The sequence below is a fragment of the Lineus longissimus genome, chromosome 14 (genome assembly GCF_910592395.1).
Source record: "Lineus longissimus chromosome 14, tnLinLong1.2, whole genome shotgun sequence".
Lineage (NCBI taxonomy): Eukaryota > Metazoa > Nemertea > Pilidiophora > Heteronemertea > Lineidae > Lineus > Lineus longissimus.
In genome coordinates, this window is record NC_088321.1 from 9629571 (window position 1) to 9655889 (window position 26319).

The 26319-nt window shown below is 41.7% G+C and overlaps 1 protein-coding gene across 1 annotated transcript in view; it reads left to right on the forward strand.

The window, feature by feature from the left end:
- Positions 1–6859: 6859 nt before the first annotated feature.
- LOC135498924 (peptidyl-prolyl cis-trans isomerase-like 3) overlaps positions 6860–26319 on the forward strand; it is a 103339-nt gene continuing 83879 nt past the window's right edge. Inside the window, exons 1-3 of the mRNA XM_064789441.1 lie at positions 6860–6989; positions 22847–22921; positions 23024–23185. Of these exons, the coding sequence (XP_064645511.1) occupies positions 6987–6989; positions 22847–22921; positions 23024–23185 (240 nt within the window). The 5' untranslated portion in view covers positions 6860–6986. The remainder of the gene's footprint in view (positions 6990–22846; positions 22922–23023; positions 23186–26319) is intronic.

Below are 26319 nucleotides of genomic sequence, written 5' to 3' on the forward strand. Positions count from 1 at the left end.
TTGTCGATACAAGCTAGGAAAGCAGCCTTCCAATTTTCATAGGTTCTTACGTCACCAGTGAAAGTCGGAATCGACACGCGTTTCAGCTGTTTCCACAGGTCTTGGCCTATCTTCTTGTTTTCTGGCTCCTCGGGTGTCGGTTGTGTGCAAGATGCACCAAGGATATGCTGTAACCCTGGTGTATTGCCAGATGTACCAGACATCTCTTGCTGTTGAGGAAGTATGTACTCCTGGGGTCCTGGTGTACATGCTGTAGCAAATATCTGTTGATGTTGAGGAAGTATGTACCCCTGGGGTCCTGGTGTACATGCTGTAGCAAATATCTGTTGCTGTTGAGGAGGTATGTACCCCTGGGGTCCTGGTGTACATGCTGTAGCAAATATCTGTTGCTGTTGAGGAACGGTGTACTCTTGCTGAACCTCCTGGCTTTGGTGCTGCGGTGTATTTTTATTAACCAATGACCCTTCAGGCTGTTTACTTGCACGTAGTGTGGTCATAAAGTTCTGCATAACTCCCAAGAAATCCTCCACTACATCTTCAGCTGATCTAGTTTCGGGAGTCTCAACTTGATTTGAACTAGGAGCCGAGACAGGAAGACTTGGAATGAACGGTGGCGCATTAACACTGTCCTTTAAATCAGACTCTACTGTTTTCGAAACATTGTCATTGGCGTTGTTGTCTTGTTGTACTATCCTACTAACGTTACTGCGAAAATCAGTTGGCATACTAGTATGGGATGGTCTGGATCTGCAACTAGGCCTACCTCTCGGGCGCAACTGTTTCTGTAACCTTGACCTCGTCAACTCCTCAATCCTTGCCTCAACTCGTTGTATCTCTAAAGTCAGTTCAGTACTAGGGCTAGGCTCTCGTTCCATCAGGGGCATCTCCAGGGCAAATGCAGTGGTTGACGGCGGTGCACTTCCCTGTGGCGCCACCTGTGCGTTTCCACGTACACTAACATTTACATGCGGCCGAGTAATGCTTCCACGTGCACGCCACAGGCAATCATCGCCGGAATCATCGTCACTTGGCCTCATACTGGTTTTAATGTCATTAAACGTTCTATATAACTACGCTCTAGATACCATTTGTTTCGATGAACATCCACTTTTCCACGACAAATCGATCTGTTCCGTTAAAAACGGATATTTATTGCTCAACACAAAATAATCTTACATCGTTCGTTCAGCGCTCATTGTTGCAGACACTACTACTATAAAACCTCTGTCCTCGCCGGACGTCCTCAAGTCACAACCTGATGTCCTTCAACTCACAAGGCATTTGCAAGTTTTACAACAAAATGGCCGACAGTCGGCCATCTTGAGTGCGAAATCAGCCATTATCAGAGTTGGCCTTGATATTCACCCGATACACGTGCACACCAAATATGACATGTCTAGGCGAACTCGTTCAGAATGTAAAGAGGTCATAAGAGTGTGACATACAGACGGACGCACGGATCGGCGGTCGGACGGACGATCCTGATAAAAACAATATATCCGCACTTTCGGAGAAAGTGCGGATATAAAAAAAACCTGATGGAGTCCTGAGCTTGAAGGATTATGGAAACTGTGCAAAGTAGCTGAAGAGGCATCTCCGATGTAAAGGAAATCAAGACTTAAAGCAAGCACTCAGAATTACATTGTACAAAGACGATCGAGTAAGATTTAATAAATACTTCCGCAAATCCAATTGTGCATTTCATAGCAGACAACTAGAAAATATTGAACAGTAACAAACACGCAATCCGCGAGTATTCTGGCAAGAAATTAGAAAGTTAGGCCTAGGAAAAGAAAGGCAGGAAACAGAAGCAGTTCACATGGAGAATGGTACCATATCGCAGAGTAGAACGGATTTTATGTATACATGGGTAAACGACTTTCAAAAATTGTATAACGGTAACCACGCCCCTTGATAATCCGGACACCGTCGACGTGGCATTTATTGATCCCCAGCGTAACACACCAAATTCAAATTCAAATTCAAATTATTTATTTGCACAACTATCACAAATACAGGCAGTATGGCATATACATGCATGAATATTACAAAATAAAAGACATTACATTAAAACATATCATAAGTCACATTGGTAAAATTATATTGTCATTGCTCCTGAAGAGCTGCTTGCCTTTCGTAAAAAGCCCTGGAGATAAAAATAGCAGTCTTGATGATGATGTCGTGATCAGTGCTGCTCAATGTGGAAATAAAATCCGAATTGGAGAACAAGTGACTATCTTTACAAAAAGCAATATTCTTAAAAGACTCATCTCTTAGTTTTTGAATAGAAGGACATCTAGCAAAAAAAAAACGACGACGTGGCATTCATTGATCCCCAGCGTAACACACCAATAACAATGAAATGGTCCAGGGACCATGTGCTCATCTCGGGTAATGTAATGCATGTCATTTGCAGTGGATATGGGGAGAGCAGTTTCTGGCTAGTTTCAGCAGTTTTGATTCCATTGAATAATAATATTATTCTTCTCAGCTCAATGGCAAAGAGAATATGACCGGTACCATCTAAGTATACCTTTTTGGTTATAAAGTTGACTGAATTTCAGGGTTATTGAAGAGTGTACATGTCACAATGACATGGAAATTGGCTGAGATCTGTTCAACAGTTTAGGAGTAATAGGACTTCGTTGGATTTTCAAGATGGCGGCCATATTTGTCTTTGAAAATTAGGGATATTGATAAGAGTACATAGATACATAACCACATGAAGTTTGGTTGCAATCCGATCATTAGTTTTGGAGTAATAGGACTTGGTTTAATTTTCAAGATGGCCGCCTGGCGGCCATATTGGTGAATGGATTTGACTGAAAATCAGGGATATGGTAGAAAGTACATAGATATACAATCACATGAAATTTGGTTGCAATCCCACTTTGTTTCATTTTCAAGATGGCCGCATGGCAATGTTCAGCATATTTACATGTATCAAGATTGATCATCGCCAGACATTTTGAGCGGGTGGGGTAACCCCCGCCAAACGTCCCTAATTGCCTCACCCCAGATCTAAGCTAGACTAGCTCATTTAAACGGCAGGCGGTATTTGCACCACGCCACCACGCGACCACCACGCCACCACGCGAACAGGCGGAGCGATCATAATGACGATATCAAAACAGACCATCAGACCACAGACACTTGAGAGTTGTGGTTACACCTACCAATTATAGATGGCATGTTGGTATACTGCGTTGTTGCCTGACGGGATTTACGAGTATTTATTACTTGTTAATGGCATTCGCAAAAAGCAGGGCTATTATTAAGCCGCTATACATCCGTGTCCAACCGTTTGTCATGAGAGATCTTATCACACCATTAAAAAAACGGGGGGGTTACCAAATGCAAACGATGGGTCCAATCGTCAGTCAGGTACTGACGGATACAGCCCAGCCTTTCATACTCAGCATGATTATAACCAAAGTCATTACGCAACATATTGCGTTCAAATGAGTTCCATTACAGAGGGCACCTGTTTTGGTTTGAAACCTTTACTTTCTCATCAAACTGACTTATTTTGTAGATGTGTCATTAGTCACAGCTACAGATGACAGAATGCAACTTAGGCTTTGGTGTCCATTGAACAAAGGTCTTCAAAGGTCAGGCGGGCGCGTCGATTATAATAATAATATACAATGTATAATAATGATCACAATATTGAAGATAAGAAGAAGAATTCCCAAGCTTGTTGGCTTGGGAAGCCTAGTGATTCAACTTCCCTAAAGAATGCATAAGATTCGAGACATGTCCATTAAAGGGGCACTATAGGCAGCATCTTGGTAGGCAACATAAAGTTACACAAAGTAGCCAGTGAGTCTCTCACCTCTCACAGTTTGTCCTAACCTAGTCACGCCTTTAACAGGGATACATTCAGTGATGAATCAAATAAGACCTAATGCCCTTACTTTGTTTATAAGTCAGCTAAAGTTGGCCAATTTGACCCCCTGCTCCTACATAGTCCCTCTTTAATGGGAAACTATAGGCAACAGCTAGGTAGGCAAGATAAAGTTACACAAAGTCGCCAATAAGGGTCTCTCACACAACAGTATGTTGAAACTATGCACACGTGTTCGAGTGAGTGATAAATCTAACTCCTCCCCCCCCCCCCCCCAACCCACCCCACCCAAACGAACGGCCACCCCTTTAAAGGGAGACTATATAACCCACTCGTACTCGTATGGTTTTTGCAGGTCAGTCGTCAGTTGGAGTATAGGTCTATTTACTCAACGGTAATTCAGTACGTATTTCCGTAGTTGGCGTACGCCTTTATTCCAATAATCCCAAGAACGGGCATCAGAGAAGCTAGGATAGCAGCCAACGCCATCTATAATTGTTCCAAGAAACCATGATCCAATGAATCGACCGCTATTTTGATATCGTCATTATGATCGCTCCGCCTGTTCGCGTGGTGGCGTGGTGGTCGCGTGGTGCCCGTGGTGGCGTGGTGCAAATACCGCCTGCCCATTTAAACCATGCCAACCGCACGAAACCTGTTGCAAAATGTTCAGCATATAATCCTCACGTTTCAAGAAAAACCAATGCCAGACCCTTTGTGTGGTGGGTTAGCCCCACCAGACGCACATAATCATTACCCCCCCCCCCCCCACCCTGCGTGAACGATGACAACTGAGAAATTTATTGTACACAGAGTAAGTCTCTTTTCTATCTAAACTTTGCACAATTGAATTTGAATGGGAGCCTGGAAAGAGTGAAACGTACAAAAGTGCGAAACTTTGCTTCAGAAAACGAAAGCGAGGAAAGCAAAGTGCTGAAACATTTTGCAACAGGTTTCTAAATGAGCTAGTCTAGCCTATTTTGGGGGTCCATTTATTTATCCCCTCCTAACCACACCCACCACAACGAGCGCGGAAGACGTTCATATCCTTTGATAGTGACCCCAAGGGAGCCTGGAGACACACATAGAGATTGGTTAACTTTTCAGCAAGTTGAACCCCCCCCCCCCCCCCCCATACTCAAGGAGGCATTAGAAACCTCATATCATCAACGATCCGAGTCAATGTTATGGCGGAATTCTAAAGGACGTGTAGTATTAGTCACATTAAATAATAAAGTAAACTCGACTGACATGGTGTGAGTTGTCGAAGTCAGAGAAGAATGGTGAGTTTTCCCTGATCGTGAATGATTTATTGACTGTTGAGAATAAGATAATAAGAAGCTGCGAGATAGATACCACCACAAAGTATGTTGAGTACGCAAAGGGTAAGGATTTGAAGGCATGTGGCCGTAACAGGACTGACACAATACCAGCTGGAAGTTGACAAGGATCAGAGAACTTGAGAGATAAATGGTGTTGCAGTTCTACAATCTGCAGATGGGTTACCTCCAGACAGAAGTTAGGAAGGAAGTAAACCTTCAAAATGTACGTTTTCGTGAGAATACAACTAGACTGGCACTGGGAGTACAGTGGGACTCAATTACCCTACCCCCCCCCCCCCCAGACATATACTAGCAGACATCATTTACTTAACCCTAATGTAATTTGATAGGATGAAAATGATTAGACACTCCGTAATGAATGGATCTGCCAAGAAATAGCTCGTGGTTCTGTTTACTGCAGCCTAAATACAGAAAACGACAATGACACGTGGTATTTCAACGCATGTGCAATCGATCGTAAACAATGACATTATTTCAATTCAGCACATGCGCAATACATCGACTCGCATCGTTGATGATCTGCCCCCCCCCCCCTGTAGTATGGGCCGTGAAAACCGCAAAAAATCTGTACATGTTTTTGTAAGCGGTCGTCGCTCGCGCAAACTTGTCTTGCATGTTTTTGTGAACGAGGACGTCGAAGAACGCGGTCGTATATCAAAACAGACGTTGGGTGGCGCTCGCGCAAACTTCCCTCACATGTTTTTGTGAAAGAGGACGTCGGAGAACGCGGTCGTATATCAAAACAGACGTTGGACAATATTTAGAAGTTTGGTGGAGTTTGCAAACCTAGTTTTTGAATAATTATCACCAGAAAACGATCTTAGTATGCGTCCAGCAAAAGTACTGGACGCCATGTTTGTTTTAGCTGCCGTTCCTTGGGTTTATAGAAAAAGCGGAATCGGGATCTGGCATCAGGTTGGCATACTAAGATCGTTTTCTGGTGATGATTATTCAAAAACTAGGTTTGCAAACTCCACCAAACTTCTAAAACTTGTTTATTGAAAGAGTTTTAGGAGCTTGAAAACATTTTAAACCATATACACCCTATTATTTCGTGTTGGACGCCACTGGTCGCCACTGGACGCTAAATAGGATGACCCGTCTCGAGCGCCACCCAACGTCTGTTTTTTTATACGACCGCGTTCTGCGACGTCCTCTTTCACAAAAACATGTGAGGGAAGTTTGTGCGAGCGCCACCCAACGTCTGTTTTGATATACGACCGCGTTCTTCGACGTCCTCTTTCACAAAAACATGCAAGACAAGTTTGCGCGAGCGACGACCGCTTACAAAAACATGTACAGATTTTTTGCGGTTTTCACGGCCCATACTGTAGGCCTACTCATGGAGGTATTATGGCCTACTCGCCGACGAACTAAATCCGCGCCTCGAGTGTCAAGATCGGTACGGAAAGATATAGAGCATCTTTCTGTACGCTCAGAATGAGGTTGCTAAAATACTAAGTTAAAACTAACAAGACGTAAAAACATCCTGAGCAAATTTTTACAAAATACTCGGCGAGCAACAAGGTGTTTGATAGTTTAATATGCAAGTTTCTCGAATTCGAATCTATTTTTGTCTGTCATGTGACCTCGGCAAATTCCTGGCCAATCTTGACACTAGAGGCGCTGATTTCGTTGCTTACAAATTTCGGCACTGTGCGAGTTTGCCCAAGCCGCGCTGTAATTGAAAATGTTTTCGTCCATGTCTAGCGTGTCTACGAGTTTGATTTGAAGAGGCATTTATCTGCATCATTGGAACAAAAAAGAGGCAGTGAATTCACTCAGACATAAACAAAATGGTAAGCATATGACATACAACATTCCGGAAATTTCGCAGAAGGTGCTGTTCATATTTAACCTGGTTCTGGGCTTTTAAAGGGTAACTAACTCGTGTCAAATTTCACCATATTATGATAATATTATGATACTAGCATTATACCCGTGGCGCAGGCAGGTTCAAATGGGCTATATCTTGATTAGATTGAATTGCAATGAAAATCTAATGCAATATCAAAGGAGCAATATTGAAGAGGCAAATTAAACCAACCATTTGTCCACAGACTCGGACCTAGCTGTGGCGTGCTGTATGTGTGCATAAAAAGTGTATCAATTGGTCCGATAGAGATGATGAGGCAATGTCAATATGCCTCGTTGCTCAGTCAGCAATATGCCCCTTTTTATACGGAGAAGAAGGAGAACTCAGATAGGCCGTCACATGTCGGCTTCCAAATGTCTCGGACAAGGCACTTAGTCAAAAGGCAAGCTAGAAGTTCAGCATCCTGAGCAGCTCCTTGATAAGGCCATGCCAAGTTCAGAGTGCCTCCTCAGATACATCAAGTATTGAAAGCTGTGGTGAGCACATAAACAGACCATGGTCACCTTCATTTGAAAATTCCTTCATAATCAAGGGCTAGCTCTAACTAAAACAGCACCCATAAACAATAGACCATCAATTTGACCCCAGCTCCTAACTGCGGGAAAACCCAAGTCCAGCAACCAAAGTATCAAAAATACATTTTTGTTTACATTTGAACTGCACACATGCGTTTGTTTACAATTTCATTTCCCGCGAAATCGTGGATTGAAAATAACATTAACCTGGGTTCAGCAGGTCAGCAGGTATACCGGCTGTTCCAATCATCCCCCTACAGCCAGCTGTTCAAAAGGTAATGTTATTCACCCCAGAGGGAGTGCAGCAGGTCAGCAGGTATACCGGCTGTTCCAATCATCCCCCTACAGCCAGCTGTTCAAAAGGTAATGTTATTCACCCCAGAGGGAGTGCAGATAATTGATTAAGCCCCTGCATAATTTAACAGCAATGGCTTGGCTTCTGTAAGTGGTAAGGAGAATTGACAGTGTCCGATTAAAAATCCCTCATTACTGCTCCGCTGAAGTATATTTTTGAACAAAACCAAGACGTTGCATCAGGGTAAGGTGTCACCACAATTCATGCAAAATTTCAAGGCAATCCAACGCCTCTAAGTGTGACTTTATTCGTCCCCCTTCCAGTATTATTATATAGATTACTAGCATTGTACCCGTGGCGCAGGCAGGTTCAAATGGGCTATACCTTGAATAGATTAAATTGCAATAAACATCTAATGTAATATCAAAGGAGCGATATCGAAGAGACAAATTAAACCAACCATTTGTCCACAGACTCGGACCTAGCTGTGGCGTGCTGTATGCGTGTATATAAAAGTATATCAGTTGGTCCGATAAGATGATGAGGCAATGCCTCGTTGCTTAGTCAGCAATATGCGCCTTTTTATACGGAGAAGAAGGAGTACCCAGATAGGCCTTCACATGTCGGCCTCCAAATGGCTCGAACCATCACTACTATAACTTTAAAATGCGTGCTCCTCCTATACATGTAGCCAGGTCTCGGGCAAGGCACTTACTCGACAGGCAAGCTAGAAGTTCAGCACCGTGAGCAGCTCCTTGATAAGGCAATTTCAGGTTCAGCGCGCCTCTTCAGATCAAGTATTGAGAGCTGTGGTGAGCACATAAACATACCATGGTAACCTTCATTATCACGGGTTAGCTCTGGCTAACACAGCACCCATAAACAATAGACCACCAATTTGACCCCAGCTCCTTACTGCGGGAAAACCCAAGTCCAGCAACCGAAAGTACCAAAAATACATTTTTGTTAACATTTGAACTGCACACATACGTTTGTTTACAATTTCTTTCCCCGCGAAATCTCGAAGATCAGGTGACCTACAATCGTGGATTGAAAATAACATTAACCTTGGGTCAGGAGGTCAACACGTGTACAGGCTGTTCCAATCACCCCCCTACAGCCAGCCGTTCAACAGTTGGTGTTAGTCACCCCACAGGGAGTGCAGGTGATTCATTAATCCCCTGCATAACTAAACAGCAATGGCTTGGCTTCCGTGAGTGGTAAGGAGAATTGACCGTGTCCGATTAAAAAATCCTCATTACTGCTCCGCTGAAGTAAATTTCCGAAAATAAACATGACGTTGCATCAGGATAACATATCACCCGCAAACGTGCAAAATTTCGAGACGAAACACGACCCCCAAATGGCACTTTAGCGAGCCGCCTTATAGTATTATGATATAGATGTTTTAGCTGTTTTTGACAAATGACTACGTCACTTTCTCATAAATCGGTAAGGTTTTCGAATCGAAATGCACATTTTCTAGAAATTGATGGTTTAATCCCGCCCAGACGGCTCGCTTCGATGCCGTTTTCGTTGATGATGTCACAACATCATGAACATTTTCGCGGTCACGATGGTTTACATTCAGCGATTTTATATTAAATCTAATCAAAAATGGAAAATTTGAGTTTTACATTTGTGATCAACAATTAAAAACGGACGTATTTCCGCAAAGTTGTAAATCACATCATAGTATCACTTTAAAGCTGGAAACTGTACTGTCTCCATTTAAGGTGCCTGCGCCATGTTTGAAAAAAAGGAAGCCATGCCACCTTGCGACTACCTTTGTAAATAGCAATTACCATCCGCCATGTTTTAACCCTTTACTGCTTTAGCTCCTGGGGGGTCCACAAATTTTTTTCCAGCATCTCCCTGAAGATTTCCAGGTAGCCTATTCCTATAGTGTATAGGCCTACACCTTTCCAAAAATGGTGCGCTGAGTGTCCGAAATAGTGATGTCATAAGGGGAAACTAGGCCTTATGGTGGAGGGACAAAGGAGATAGTCATTGTTGACCAACACACTTGAATGCCTTTAATGACGGACAAGGGGGAAAGAGTTAGTTCCAATGCAAGCCACCAATTTCGGGAAGCATTTATAGACTGTCTTTGGGCAAAAGAGATCTATCGGAAATGAAGTACTACAAGTGAAGGGAGCTCTTAAGCGAGCTATATGGTTAGAGTGTGTGTATACCGTCAATGAAAAAAAGTTGACCCGGAACCAGAAAACCACCTCGCCCAGGTGAAATTTTTGCACGCGAGGATTCGTATACGCCTATGCACAGCAATTTACCTGGGGAGAGATTTTCCTTTTTCAAAAACAATGCAGGGGGACCGATGATTTTTACGCAGAGTAGCCGCTTAAGGTTGGAGATTTCGTCAAAACAGGGGCGAATCAAAGTGTGACGAATACCCTGGAGCGAATCGAAATGCATAACAACAATCTGCATCGCTGCCAGAGATTATTTTTCTCTTTCCGCGAAGAAGTCGTGCTTTGAACTGGCAAAAGTACGCAAAAGATTTCGAGTGTGCTACCATCATGATCGTTCAGGGGCTGCCCGTTTCGACAACGATTTCGTCAATGTCATGGCGTGTGAGAGGATGTCGACGGTCTGGTCCCATTTATAATGCAATAATCTTGAAAGTGCATTGGTCTCAATATTTACTTCCCCGTTTCCATGACAAAATCCTACCGTGAAACCACAACACAACAGAAGCCATTTCAATTTTCTGTAGAAAGCGCATGCGCACTAACTCAAACGCATGCGCTACCCTCAAACTATTCAGGACAGGGGGTTGGCTAAGGTCTTTTTGAATTCAAATCCTACACTTGGGTCTTGGGATCATTGTGCTTATCTCCGGGCAAAATACCTATCCTTCTCCTGTTTGTTGTGTTTAGTTTCCTTCCCACATTCTCCCCACCTATTTTCTATACTGCGTCAGCGTCTATTGGGTCAACTGCCATGATGACGTCATCCTAACTATATAATTACTATATCCCCCTTCCCCCTCTCCCCACCACCAACTACTCGCCATCATTGACATTGTGTGCTAGCCAACTGCTTCTTCGGTCAACTGCCATGATGGCATCATCCTATATACCCCCCCCCCCCCCACCACCACCACCACCACCACCACCAGAGTCTTCTCGCTCACCAGCCCTATTAACGAAGAGCTCCCTATCAAGGCCTGAGCCTTCCCCATATTATTTATTTCGAAGCTAACTATCATACCTACAATATGATATCATTAATTTTTCATTTTAACCCACTGGTATCGAAAGCATTAACACTCTCAGCAATTTAGTGAAAATAGACAGAAAGGCCCTGTAGTAAACAATAGAATCATAAAAAGTTCCTACCTAATCAAAAAAATCTTTAAAGAAACCCTAATGTACGATAATCCAACCCAATACTTTCGACCGAAAAACACAACCCGGCTGTCTCCTGTACATGAATACACGAATGGGGTCAGGAGGCTGACTCGCCAACTCGCCCTTTATTTAGTGTTACTCGGTAAAATGTACAGCAACCCACCTAGGAACGAGGAAGATTACACTCTGTCTAAGCGTCGCCCCTGTGGTGTTACTTTACTTCTCGGCCCCTTGGATATCTTAGGGTGGGAGTTTTAAACACGGGCGGCTACGGGCGGTACGGGAGCTAAAGGGTTAAAGGGGTACGCCGGTGGTAATTACTTGTGTGTGGTCCAGTTAAATAGAAATCCACCAATACATATTGCCGTAGTGCAGTTGTTTAAACTTGGTATTCATAGTATTGGTATATCTGTCTACACAATGACAATGTTGAAATTTATATTTAGTATGTATTTCCACAATTGGACATCTTTCTCCCTACATGATTGATATAACCTCTGACACCGAATTTCGATCCAATCTGATTCTCGACTAAGCCACCATGGGGCCAAAACAAAAAATGGTAAAAAGTGCAATATCGCGCTTAACAGTGACTTATTTTCAATGATATTTTTATAGTAGGTACTCAGAGAGCAAGGGCACATCACATTTCCTGTGGGTTTTTGATTTGACCTTATTTTCAAGGTCACGGAGGTCAAATGGTGTGAATTGGCCGTTTGAGTGTACTGTAACTATACACCTTTCCAGAAATGGGGCGCTGAGTGTCCGAATAGTGATGTCATAAGGGGAAACTAGATCTTATGGTGGAGGGACAAAGGAGATAGTCATGGTTGACCAACACACTTGAATGCCTTTGATGACAGACAAGGGGGAAAAAGTGAGTTCCAATGCAAGCCACGAATTTCGGGAAGCATGTATAAGGCACATTTCTTAACCGCTAAAGCTATGAGTATGAACTTGAAATTTGGTACGCCTGATTCCCTATGTCATGTTACCTCTGACACCAAATATCGGTCTTGACTTGGCCACCAGGGGTCAGAACTGGAAACCTAAAGAGTGTGATATGACTCCTTTTCGATAACAGTTTTATGGTAGGTTTATAGAACTCCTAGCAAGGATACATCTCATATCATATTGGTTTTTGATTTGACCTATTTTTCATGGTAACAGAGGTCAAATGGCATAAATTGGTCGTTTGAGTGTAACTATGCCTCGTTTTTTAACCGCTATTGGCGCTAGCTATTAACTTGAAATTTGGTACACATGATTCCCTACTGTCATGTAAATAGCCTAAGATATTGATCTGATCTGATTCTCGACTTGGCAACCAGGAGGCCAAAACTAAAACAGTTATAAAGTGCAAAATCTCGCTTATTAGTAACTTGTTTTTGATGATATTTTTATGGTAGGTACTCCAAGCAACGATACATCATATGTCAAACCGACTTTGGTTTGACCTATATACTAGTATAAATGTAGAATGTTTCAAGTCCAAAGAAGCGAGTCAACCAAATTTAATATACGAATGCGGGCTGTGTTGTCCGTGGCCTTGATGCAACTCAGGAACGCTCCCGATACTCCAAGTTACTGTAGTTTGTATAGGAGGCATACTCTATCCACTAAATCGAACGCCTTAGAGAAGTCTATGAAACCTACGTAGATAGATTGTTTTGCTATCTTTCTATTTTGGATAACTGAACTTAAATGTGTAAATATGGTCTACACAACTCCTACTCGGACGAAAGCCATTTTGTTCCTCACACAAAAGATTATTTTCGTCAACAAATCGCGTTAGCCTATTATGCAATACCAAGCTGAACAACTTGCGCACTGTTGAGTTCAGGCTTATGACCTGATAACTTAGAGGTTCCAAACGGTCCTTTCCTTTTTAGCTCACCTGTCAGGTGAGCTAATACGATACCGCGGCGTCCGTCGTCGTCGTCCGTCGTTAACTTTTGACAAAATCGTGGCACGTTTCTTAACCGCTTGACCCAGAAAGTTCATACTTGGTGTGTGGGTACCCCTAGGCAAGACCTTCCTTCAGAATGAAAATCAGCGCAATTTGACTGCTGGTCTGCCATATAGGGGGTGCTCTTTGAAAACCTATTTTTGTCATTTTGAAGCTTATGGTTGAAGCTAGAGCGATGAAAATTTTATGGTGGGTGTATCTAATAAAGGTACATCACATATCACACGGGTTTTTGATTTGATCTTCATTTCAAGGTCACAGAGGTCGAACTCTAAAATTTCTTTAATCATGGCACGTTTTTTTGTTATTGGTGATAGACTCTCTAAATTTGATATGTAGACACCTATTGGGCATCTCTACATGTTGACACAGATTTAGGTCAGTGTGACCTACTATTCAGGTATAAGTAGGTCAAGGTTAAAAAAGCCCATTTTCTTTATTCCAGCAGATTGAAGTTTGAAATGAAGTTTTAGAGGTCGGCCTGATATAGAGGTTTCGATATTAAATAGATTAATTTCGTTTCATATCACTAGGTGGCGTTATTGTGCAAAAATGTCAGTTGGCACATTGCCAGCAGTTTTGAATTTCGCGGTTTGAGGCAATCCGTCGGGGTATCCCAGATGCGCAGTGTTGTACTGCGCCACGAGATCTGCATACTACAAGTATGGAAGACAGCCATTTTATGAATTTGAAGCGAGACGAAGAAGAAATTAAATCACCTTGAATCAATGCTGAAACTTAATCATCCGCTCTTCGGATGAGGTCGTATGTGTTGATTACATTCTTGTGATTGGTTTGAGATTATTAGTTTGTCCTCATTGCCGGTTGTTTTAGAAAATTTTGACTGTGATTGGAAGGTAAAATGAGAAACTTGTCACACTGTTCTTCGGCTTGGATTGGAATGGGGATAGTCAATGCAGAGCCAGTTGGTACAAGCTGCCTTGCGAATCCGAAATGGGGTGGCGTAATAATACTGTGAAAGAACAATAAAATGATGAATTGTAGCAGTGTGTGTCAGAAATTATGTGATTTCCATTGCATTTGACGATCCCAAAGTTTGAGAGTATGGCAAAATGGCTGCTGCCGTCATTGGAGATTAGCGTCAAGCCGGAACCTTTCGATACAATGTTGGCTTTTAAACACAAGTTAATGGTTTATAATCACCCAGACGCTACTCATTAGGTAAACCTCTACTAAAAACACTTGCTTTAATTTTTGTAAACATGTCACGAGTGCTTAAAAAGAACCATTTTTGTGATCGTTTTTCGTCGCTGCAGAAATGTACACAGTCAGAGTCAGTCAGTGTGTCAACACAACAACGGTGTTAGTATACACATGAATCCATGATACACGGAGACACGAATGTAAACATTTGCCTGTTGGGTCGGAAGGAGTTCACCATTACGTTACCGATCACTGCCCCTAGAAAGGTCATCTGAGCTGGTTGACTAAAGTAGATGATGATAATGATGAAAGTGTAGCACAGCTGTCATCAGTGCTTTTATAGTTAGGCCTATAGTCGGATTCATAAGTAAATGTCACTGACTGCCCTTTTGGGTCGCTGTGCAAAAACTATTGGGCCGATTTCTTCAAAGTTTGGTTTTTCTTGAATCTAATTTCGGGACCCAACACAATTTCCAGGTTAGAGATTTGCAAATTATAAAGAAAAAAATTGTCAACTTTGGAGCCCTTTGGCCATTTTGCCCTTGGGGGAATCTGGGAGGCCCGATTTTTTTTGATGGATAGTTCTAAATGAAACTTGGCAGCTTTAAAGAAACACACGAAAAAAAATTAACCTGAACATTTCAGCAAAATGCATCCAGAAATAAGCAGTACAGAGGAGAAAATGTCAAAATCAATACACTACGTCAATGTACACCAATACATACAAAAAAAATTATTTCGTAACCATGGTTACTGAAATATGAAAATCCTCTTGGGTCCTGAAATTAGATTCAAGAAAAACCAAACTTTGAAGAAATCGGCCCAGTAGTTTTTGCGCAGCGGCCCAAAAGGGCAGTGACATTTACTTATGAATCCGCTCTATAGGGCTGTCTTGTTTTTGTCTCAAAAATGAATACAAACTGCTACCTAGTTACTCAGTACATCATATTCTATACCGTGTACTGTGCATTCCTTGCTTCAATTGTTCTTGTATCATATTTTTCAACATTTCTCTCTAATCGCAAGCCGAGGATAAATACTCCTTTCAAGATAGCGTAATCACACGCAATTCCACAGGTACATCCCATTCATTTGAAATTTCGGCCAATGACAGCAGGTTTTACAAAATGTAAATGCGCTGTTTATTTTCAATAGTCACTGAATAGCTAAGACACATGTAAACCTATCTTAATTGGTCAGAAAACATCTCTCAGCTTCTCCCACAAATAACGATTCACTTATTCCAACGTCAGTAACATGTGCACGCGGAAAACAATACGACTAACTCCACTTTTTCAAGACAAACCACACCATCCCACAACTATTGCATGATTAACCCCTAACAATGACAAGTTCTTCCTCATACTCTCCCTTTCATATCGACAGGTGAGCACAATGGCCCTGGCCATTTCATTTGTTGATATGGTGAATTACAGTACACTTAGTTTCCAAATTTGAGGTACTTATCAATGCGAGAAGATACTGTTAAATAACGTGTTTAGACACTTCAATATCTCGTTTGGTAACTTGTCGATTCGGGTTGCCTTTCTATTCTTCAGTTTGCTTATTGCTTTCCAAACTTCTGTTTTTAGCTCACCTCTGGGGAGCTTATACGATACTGTGGCGTCCGCCGTCGTCGTCGTCCGTTAGCGGAACAAGTTTCGTCACCGCTAGGGCTAGATGGCTAGAACTTGGTGTGATGGTAGCTTTGGGCAATATGCCCGGAAATATTTTTCTCTTTCGCGGTATGACCTACTTTCTGGCCTCCAGGCGGCCATCTTGGAAATTGTTTTTTGCCTTTTTGGCTCACCGTAAGGGGAGTCTATATGATAGCGCTGTGTCCGTCGTCGTCGTCGTCGTCGTTGTCGTTGTCGTCGTCGTCGTCGTATCCTAACAGTGGCACGTTTCTTAACTGCTAGGGCTATGAACTTGAAACTTTGTACACAGAATGCCCTAGGTCAGCTGACCTCTTGACACTGATTTTCGGTCCGATCTGATTCTCTGTTTGGCCACCAGGGGGCCAAATGCCGATATCTAAAAAGTGTGATATCTCGCTTATTAGTGTCTTGTTTTCGATAAAACTTTTGTTGTAGGTACTCATAGCAAATATACATTTTATATTATACAGGTTTTTAATTTGACCTTGTTTTCAAGGTCACAGAGGTCATATGGCGTAAATTGGCCATTAGAGTGTAAACTATGGCACGTTTCTTAACCACTAAAGCTATGAACTTGAAACTTGGTACATATAACCCCCTATATTACATAGCCTCTGGTGCTGAATTTTGGTTCGATCTGATTCCTAACTTTGCCACCAGGGGGCCAAAAGTGGAAATCTAAAAAGTGTGATATCTCGCTTATAAGTGACTTGTTTTCGATAAACTTTTGTTGTAGGTACTCATAGCAAATATACATTTTATATTATACGGGTTTTTAATTTGACCTTGTTTTCAAGGTCACAGAGGTCATATGGCGTAAATTGGCCATTAGAGTGTAAACTATGGCACGTTTCTTAACCGCTAAAGCTATGAACTTAAAACTTGGTACATATAACCCCCTATATCACATAGCCTCTGGTGCTGAATTTTGGTTCGATCTGATTCCTAACTTTGCCATCAGGGGGCCAAAAGTGGAAATCTAAAAAGTGCAATATCTCGCTTATTAGTGATTTGTTTTTGATGAAATTTTTATGGTAGGTTTTCCTAGCAAGGGTGTATCACATATCATACGTGTTTTTGATTTGACCTACTTTTCAAGGTCACAGAGGTCAAATGGCGTAAATTTGCCGTTTGAGTGTAACTGGGGCACGTTTCTTAACCAATAAAGCTATGAACTTGAAATTTGGTGCACCTGATTCCCTACATCATTTAACCTCTGACACTGAATTTCAGTCTGATCTGATTCTTGACTTGGCCACCAGGGGGCCAAAACTAAAAAAAAGTAAAAAGTGCAATATCTCGCTTAATAGTGACTTGTTTTCAATTCTATTTTTATGGTAGATACTCAGAGCAAGGATACATCACATATCCTACGGTTTTTGATTTGACCTTATTTTCAAGGTCACAGAGGTCAAATGGTGTGAATTGGCCGTTTGTGTGTAACTATGGCACGTTTCTTAACCACTAAAGCTATGAACTTTAAACCTGGTACACATGACTCCCTAGGTCAGATGACCTGTGACACTGATTTTCGGTCTGGTCTGATTCTTAACTGGGCCACCAGGGGGCCAAAACAAAAAATTTGAACAGTGCCATATCTCGCTTATTACTGATTAGTTTTTGGTAAAAATGTTATGGTAGATACTCTTAGCAAGGATACATCACCTCGGAGCCGGTTTGCAAATGGCACTCGCGTGTGACGTTCTTTGTTTATGTTGTTGTTATTTCTGCTATTTACGTACCTCCACCACCAGGAGATTGATAAGCGCCACTAATCGACGACTCAAGTAACGAACCGACCTGGAACCGGATCGAAGCCAGTTCGGCAAACAGTCCCCGTGTGAAAACGAAGTGAACCAACTTTAACCGAACACGCCTCGATGCGGTTCAGGAGGGTTGTCCTGATCTAGCAACGTGTAAAGTCCCCTGTTATGTGCCCAATCACAGTGATCAGTTGTTGCTCCTTAAAGTTGAATTAACCCATTTGCTTGCTGTTTTATACAGGGTGGCCCATAAACATAATGGGTGATATGAATAAAGACTAGCAAATGCTTTTATCTAAAACTCCATGTACATTTACAACAGACCTTTCTGTACAAAATTGAATTAAAAGCATTTGCTAGACTTTATTCATATCAGCCAATGTCAGGTTCCAGTCACATTACTTACTGATCTGTGGTTACTTTGAATAAATGAGGAGGGAAAGGGGAGGAATGGTGGCTGGTCTTCTATCTCAGTCCCGAAGCATTCTAGGAGTGGCTGTGCCTGTACATTCTGGACTTACCCTATTAGTTATGCAAAGTAAAAGGGGCTGTGTATTGTTCCTCAGTACTGACAACCAATACACAACCCCTTTTAATTATTGTTCTGTCTTTGAATCTAGTTAGACTATAGAATGACCATAGCATCTAAAACAATTTTAACATGATTAGGAACTCTGGTAACACTTCCATTCAAATGCCACTGGCATCCAAGTGGTTTAGTGCTAAATGAGGGACTGTCGAAATTATTGATGAGGACAACATGTATAATGAAATAATGTTTTATACGGGTTACCTACTGTCTTCTATACCTTCCGGTACAAATGAACATGTACCATACATCTTTTAGGACCACAAAGGGTCATCGTCAGGAATGGGAGTCAGTGCTCAAGAAATCATTGTAGTAAACTCTGCCCTTAGGCCTAAGTCTTGCCTGGTTACATGGTATGATTAAACAACCGCTATTCGTTCCGGGTCCATATGAGCGGATGAGTGAAGTCAATTTCAGTTAATTCTGTGACTATTTATCTTCAATCAGTAGTTATAAGGGTGGCCTATCCTTTCAAAGATGGCAATTAGTGGTCTGCTGGGGTTCTTTTTCTATGAAAGCTGTCTCAAAATGTGTACCTGCTACTACTTTTCAAGGTCACAGGGGTCAAGTAGCGTAAATTGACCATCAGTGGTTTCCGGAACATATATCCGTAACCATAAATGCTGGGCATTTCATCTCTGGGTGGTTTGAAGGTCTTATGGTACCATTGTGCCTTTTGGCAGTTTTGACGGTTTTCGACCTACACTTGGCCCCAGGGGGCGCTTCATGCGAAAAACTACTATTGGCTGTATCTCATGAATTATGCTAGCTAGAATCATGATATTTTTACTGAGGACAGTACTCATGAGACTACATCACATAATACCCGGGTTTTTGATTTGACCTACTTTTCAAGGTCACAGGGGTCAAGTAGCGTAAATTGACCATCAGTGGTTTCTGGAGCATATATCCGTAACCATAAATGCTGGGCATTTCATCTCTTGGTGGTTTGAAGTGTTATGGTACCATTGTACCTTTTGGCAGTTTTGACGGTTTTTGATCTACACTTGGCCCAAGGGGGCGCTTTATGCGCAAAAACTACTTTTGGCTATATCTCATGAATTATGCTAGCTTGAATCATGATATTTTTACTCAGAACAGTACTCATGAGACTACATCACATAATATCCGGGTTTTTGATTTGACCTACTTTTCAAGGTCACAGGGGTCAAGTAGCGTAAATTGACCATCAGTGGTTTCTGGAGCATATATCCGTAACCATAAATGCTGGGCATTTCATCTCTTGGTGGTTTGAAGTGTTATGGTACCATTGTACCTTTTGGCAGTTTTGACGGTTTTTGATCTACACTTGGCCCAAGGGGGCGCTTTATGCGCAAAAACTACTTTTGGCTATATCTCATGAATTATGCTAGCTTGAATCAATATATTTTTTACTGAGGACAGTACTCATAAGACTACATCACATAATACCCGGGTTTTTGATTTGACCAACTTTTCAAGGTCACAGGGGTCAAGTAGCGTAAATTGACCATCAGTGGTTTCCGGAACATATATCCGTAACCATAAATGCTGGGCATTTCATCTCTGGGTGGTTTGAAGGTCTTATGGTACTATTGTGCCTTTTGGCAGTTTTGACGGTTTTCGACCTACACTTGGCCCCAGGGGGCGCTCTGTGCAAAAAACTACTTTTGGCCATATCTCATGAATTATGCTAGCTTGAATCATGATATTTTTACTCAGAACAGTACTCATGAGACTACATCACATAATTCCCGGGTTTTTGATTTGACGTACTTTTCAAGGTCACAGCGGTCAAATAGCGTAAATTGACCATCAGTGGTTTCCGGAGCATATATCCGTAACCATAAATGCTAGGCATTTCATCTCTGGGTGGTTTGAAGGTCTTATGGTACCATTGTGCGTTTTGGCAGTTTCGACGGTTTTCAACCTACACTTGGCCCCAGGGGGTGCTTCATGCGAAAAACTACTTTCGGCTATATCTCAGGAATTATGCTAGCTAAAATCATGATTTTTTTGGTATGTGCATTGGGGAAGACTAGAGGAAGGTTCCTTTTGAAAACCGGCGCGTTCTGATTGTCAATATACTCACAGGGCGGCGTGCTTGAAATCGGTTTCCGTCAATTTCGAGGAGAACCGTCTGATTAAATTCATTTTTGGTATGTACGTTGAGGGTGACTAGAGCGAGGCTCCTTTCGAAAACGGGCGCGTTCCGATTATCAATATGGCCACTAGGGCGGCTTGCTTGAAATCGGTTTCCGTCAATTTCGAGGCGAACCGTTTGTCCAATCAAATTCATTTTTGGTATGTACGTTGGGGGTGACTAGAGCAAGGTTCCTTTCGAAAACAGGCTCGTTCTGATTCTCAATATGGTCACCAGGGCAACGTGCTTGAAATCGGTTTCCGTCAATTTCGAGGAGAACGGCTTGGAGGATGGAATCAATTTTTAGTGAGTGTAGGCCTAATGCAGTTTTGTAAGGGGAAGGTTCCTTTCGAAAATCAGCGCGATTCGAAATTCAATATGGCCACCACGCTCACATCCTCAAAATAGGTTTCCACAATTTTAATATCCATATGCAAACTAGCCACTCCACTAAGCCAACTTCACCATTATCTCACATTCAACCTTAATAGGCTGAGGGGTTATGCTCGCTTTGCGATGCTATTTTTGGCTCACCGTAGGGGAGTCTATACGATACCGCAGTGTCCGTCGTCGTCGTCGTCGTCGTCGTCGTCGTCGTCGTCCGTCGTATCCTAGTTCAAAAACAGTGGCACGTTTTTTAACCGCTAGGCCTATGAACTTAAAACTTTGTACACAGCACCCCCTAGGTCAGGTGACCTCTGACACTGAATTTCGGTCCGATCTGATTCTCAACTTGGCCACCAGGGGGCCAAATGTCGATATCTAAAAAGTGTGATATCTCGCTTATTAGTGACTTGCTTTCGATGAAACTTTTGTTGTAGGTACTCATAGCAAATATACATCTTATATCATACGGGTTTTTAATTTGACCTACTTTTCAAGGTCACAGAGGTCATATGGCGTAAATTGGCCGTTAGAGTGTAAACTATGGCACGTTTCTTAACCACTAAAGCTATGAACTTGAAACTTGGTACATATAACCCCCTATATCACATAGCCTCTGGTGCTGAATTTCAGTTTGATCTGATTCTCAACTTTGCCACCAGGGGGCCAAAAGTGGAAATCTAAAAAGTGTGATATCTCGCTTATAAGTGACTTGTTTTCGATAAAATTTTTATGGTAGGTACCCATAGGAAGAGTACATCACATATCGTACGGGTTTTCAATTTGACGTACTTTTCAAGGTCACAGAGGTCATATGGCGTAAATTGGCCATTAAAGTGTAAACTATGGCACGTTTCTTAACCAGTAAAGCTATGAACTTGAAACTTGGTGCATATAACCCCCTACATCAGATAACCTCTGATGCCGAATTTTGGCTCGATCTGATTTTTTATTCGGCCACCAGGGGGCCATAATGGAAAAAGTAAGAAGTGCAATATCTTGCTTATTTTTAGTGATTCGTTTTCAATAACATTTTTATGGTAGGTTCTCCTAGCAAGGATACATCACATATCATATGAGTTTTTGATCTGACCTGATTTTCAAGGTCACAGAGGTCAAATGGCGTAAATTTGTCGTTTGATTGTAACTATGGCACGTTTCTTAACCACTAAAGCTTTGAACTTGAAATTTGATACACATGACTCCCTACGTCATGTAACCTCGGACACCGAATTTCGATCTGATCTGGTACTCAACTTGGCCACCAGGAGGCCAAAACTAAAATAGGTAAAAAGTGCAATATCTCGTTTATTATTGACTTGTTTTTGATGATATTCTTATGGTACTTACTCCAAGCAACGATACATCACATGTCATACCGACTTTGGTTTGACCTGTATACTATACATGTACAATGTTTCTTAATCTGGATGAATTACAAAGCACCAAATATCTATACGGTGAGCACAATGGCCCCTGGCCGTTTCATTTTAATATGGCATGTGACCATCTTGGAAATCTTTTGTTCAGTTTTGTGACAGAATATTTATATAAACTCCCAGGAAAGAAAACTGAGCATCTCTGCATTCAGCTGAGCACCAGGCCCATGTACCTCTTGTTATATTTAGTTTAGGTCCCCTGGTGGCCAAGTCAAGAATCAAACTTGACTGAAATGCAGTGTCAGTGATCATCCGACCTAGGGGGTCATGTGTACAAAGTTTCAAGTCAATAGCCTTAGCAGTTAAGAAACATGCCATTATTTTTTTAATTGGATACGACGAACGATGGACACCGCGCATTGTATAGAGAATCAATGTATACCTGTGAGCCAAAAAAAAAACCCATGTAACTCTGTTGGTTCTTTGAGGTCATTTTATCTGAAATTGAATGTGCACTTAGCATGATGATTATTATGATGATATGTCGCTTTTGTATTTGCCTTTGCAGTCTGTCACCTTGCACACTGATCTAGGTGATATCAAAGTGGAGTTGTTCTGTGAAGAATGTCCAAGGACAGCTGAGGTAAGAAATTGGATTGATTTAGTCACCGACCAACCACTTTTTGAAAGATTTCTGTTGACATCCATGATTGGGATTTCTTGATGTCATTTATTTTTTTTGCAGAACTTCCTGGCTCTTTGTGCTAGTGGTTACTATGATGGTTGTGTATTTCATCGGAACATCAAGGGTTTCATGGTGCAGACTGGTGACCCTTCAGGCACTGGCAAAGGTGGCTCAAGTATTTGGGGATGTAAATTCGAGAATGAATTTCATGAAGATTTACGGGTAAGGCAATACAAGCGGACAACAAGAAAAGCAATTTTAAGGACTGATTCCACTAGAGCATTTTCTTGCTTTGGTCTCCACTAAGTTTAAACAGCACTTGGCTCTTGGGGTATCTGGTGATTCAAATTACCCACTATCATAGTCAGTGAGATGCAAAGTGTTATCAAAAGACACCCACCGCCTTGATGGCTACTTAATACTTATTAAACCAGTTGTTAATGTCAAACCATGCTGACGGAATACAATGTGCAAAAATTTTCATGTGTGTGCACTGATGAGACCGAAACTGAAAGAAAAAAGATACAAGTTAGAATTATGGAAAATAACTAAGAAAAAAATCCCTTCCCAATCAACAAATAAACCTACACTGCTATTTGCAGGGAGGACGTACTAGATATCGTTAGCCTCATAGCATAATTGCCTAACTCATATTAATTTTGAAGGTTTTGGGAAAATTTAAGAACCATTTTTTTAGACAACGCTTAGGAAATTTTTATTCGAACTTTAACAAAAACTTATAACAGATGTCTCAACATTTTTAAAACCATTAAATAAGTAAACATTGCTTGAATAATTATGCTATGAGGCTTACGCTATGCTAGCTCTCACACCCTGGATACGAGGCCTAGTACATTCCAAGCACATGGACAATCGTAAGGGGCAAATACGTCCTAAAACCTCCTTTAAAGTAGAAATATGATCTGTAAAAGCACACAAGCTCACAGAAAGAATATTCACCTAAACCCAATTGTGGATTATATCTGATGAAAACGAGTGTAAATACATGGACTCCTGCTATTCCGTCCTGAAAGCCTCACCAGATTCCGTACAGCCATGTTTTTCTTCCTCGTAGGCCTACACACAACCTTCTTTGATCAACATGACCTAAGCGTGGTTTGCGGTTGATCAATAGTGAGGTTTCGAAACCACCCGGTTAGGCCCTACGACGACGTTTATCTATTGTTCGGGTGAACTCACACAATAGATAAACGTCGTCGTAGGGCCTAACCGGGTGGTTGCGAAACCTCACTGATGTTATTCGCAATCCCTCATTTAGTGGATAGTCAGATTGGCCTTGTGGCTTGGATGTCGCGCTCAGAAATCAGAAGCCGCTAGTTCGAATACGCTTGACACAATTTTCTTATTATTTTGGAAAGATAGACATTTTTTTTGCAAAATTTGCCTCTGAATACTGTCATCTCGTCTGTGTTCCGTCGTTCGTTACAGGTATTTCGTAAGAATACAATCATCTTCATTGCATTTTTAGCTACGCTGGCTTCCAGCGGAGCTTATGGTTTGTACTGGAGCGGGCCGAAAGTAGTTCCAGCAAAATAGTTGCATTTTCATCCGAATTTGCTGTAGCTGAGCCAGAAAATGTGCCAGGATACCAATATTTTGAACTCTTATTTCGATAGGATTATAGCTATTCACAGCAGAAAGACTAAACGCCCCTGTATTGGCAGTAATTGGCAGATTTTAAGCTGGAAATTGTCGTCTGGTCAAAAGTGGCAAAACGGCCTTCATCCTACCTGTCTCTGTAATGTACTGAACGCGCTACACATAAGGCATTTGCCCTAAGGCATTGCAGCCGAGGCTGATAAAGTGATGGCCATTTTGCGAATGTATATAGAGTGTGTACGTTCACTTCAAAACATATTTCCGATCTAAATTTTTTCATAATGAGCTGTTAGAAAGTAGTATTTCCCTTTATTTTGATTCTCAATGTCAACATGTCGTTTTGTGGGGTTATTTTGTCTAATTCTTATTAAAATTGCCGATAAAAGACACAAAGAGAAACCCAGATTTATGCGCTCAGTTCATCTACGTACGGTAGACATTTTGAGAGAAAACCATGGTGAGTTTTCTCTGTACTTTCTCTTGATTTGCTAGGTACAATTGGCCATGACAACTGCTATTTGAAAAGTCATAGCATAGAATGACTCCCGTAGCTTGTTTACATAGGAAGTGTTACCGTTTTTGGCTTTCTGTCTCGTTAAATTTGCTCAGTCATTGAGTCGAAGCCGAAGATCAAAACACACATGAACGCCATAGTACATTTTATACACAAAACGCTGTTGCAAAAAATTCTCCCCAATCATCAGAATGAAATAATCGAAATACTTCACAATTATCTATTACACATAAATATAACAACTACAGGAGAATGACTTTGAAATCCAGACAAAACTTTGTTATAAGAATAGCCTCTTTGTATTTATATTATAAACATCATCGACATAATCATAACAAACCCGAATGCTATATGAACAAACATGGAGGACCGCTTCACAAGAAGTTGACGTTTTGTCATGTTTCTTGTCAAAATAACAATGATATCGTACACCTTTGATAGTGACACTGGTCAGAGAACACAAATAACAGTGACAAAGTAGTCTGCTGGAATTGCGAGGTATTTTTAACAAACAACAAGCCTATCGGCGTCTGATTCACAATGTGGTTTGTGAGGAGTGTCATAGTCGTCAACAGTGGGGTAGTTGTAAAACAAGAAACACAGAAACGAAACAGAAACACAGAAAGACAGAAACGAAACGCAGAAACCAGTCTTCTGGCGAATTCTGGTCTGCAGACTCCATCTTGTTGCCATGGTTGTGGCCGCGAACGCGGGTGTAACTAAAACTGGTATTCAGTCGGAATGGAAGGAGGAATGCTCATTTCCCAATACCCCTTTTAGCCTCATCAACGTGTGCGCAGATTGGCAGCATCCGGCCTTGATCGTGCCAATACACTACATGTATGTACTACACGGCGTAAATAGAAAATAGTCCTTCGAATAGCGAGTCCTGTTCTTTTGTACATTCCATGGCCTGTGCACGACACTAGGCTGAACTTCCCTACTGCAACCTCATTAACATAAACAGATATTTAAAGGGACTATTTAAAGGCAGCAGCTGGGCAGGCAAGATTGAGTTACTCCAAGTCCAAGTCTAGTGCCCGCCCCCCCCCACTTTACTCTATTCTAGTCGCCAAAATTGGTCTCTCACGTCTCACATAACGTCGAAATGATTCACCCATGTACTGGTACCGTACCTTGCATTAAGTGCTGCATCAGACGGGATTTGTAGGATGATCCTGGTACTTCATGTAAATTGAACACTACAAGGCAAGATGTTGCA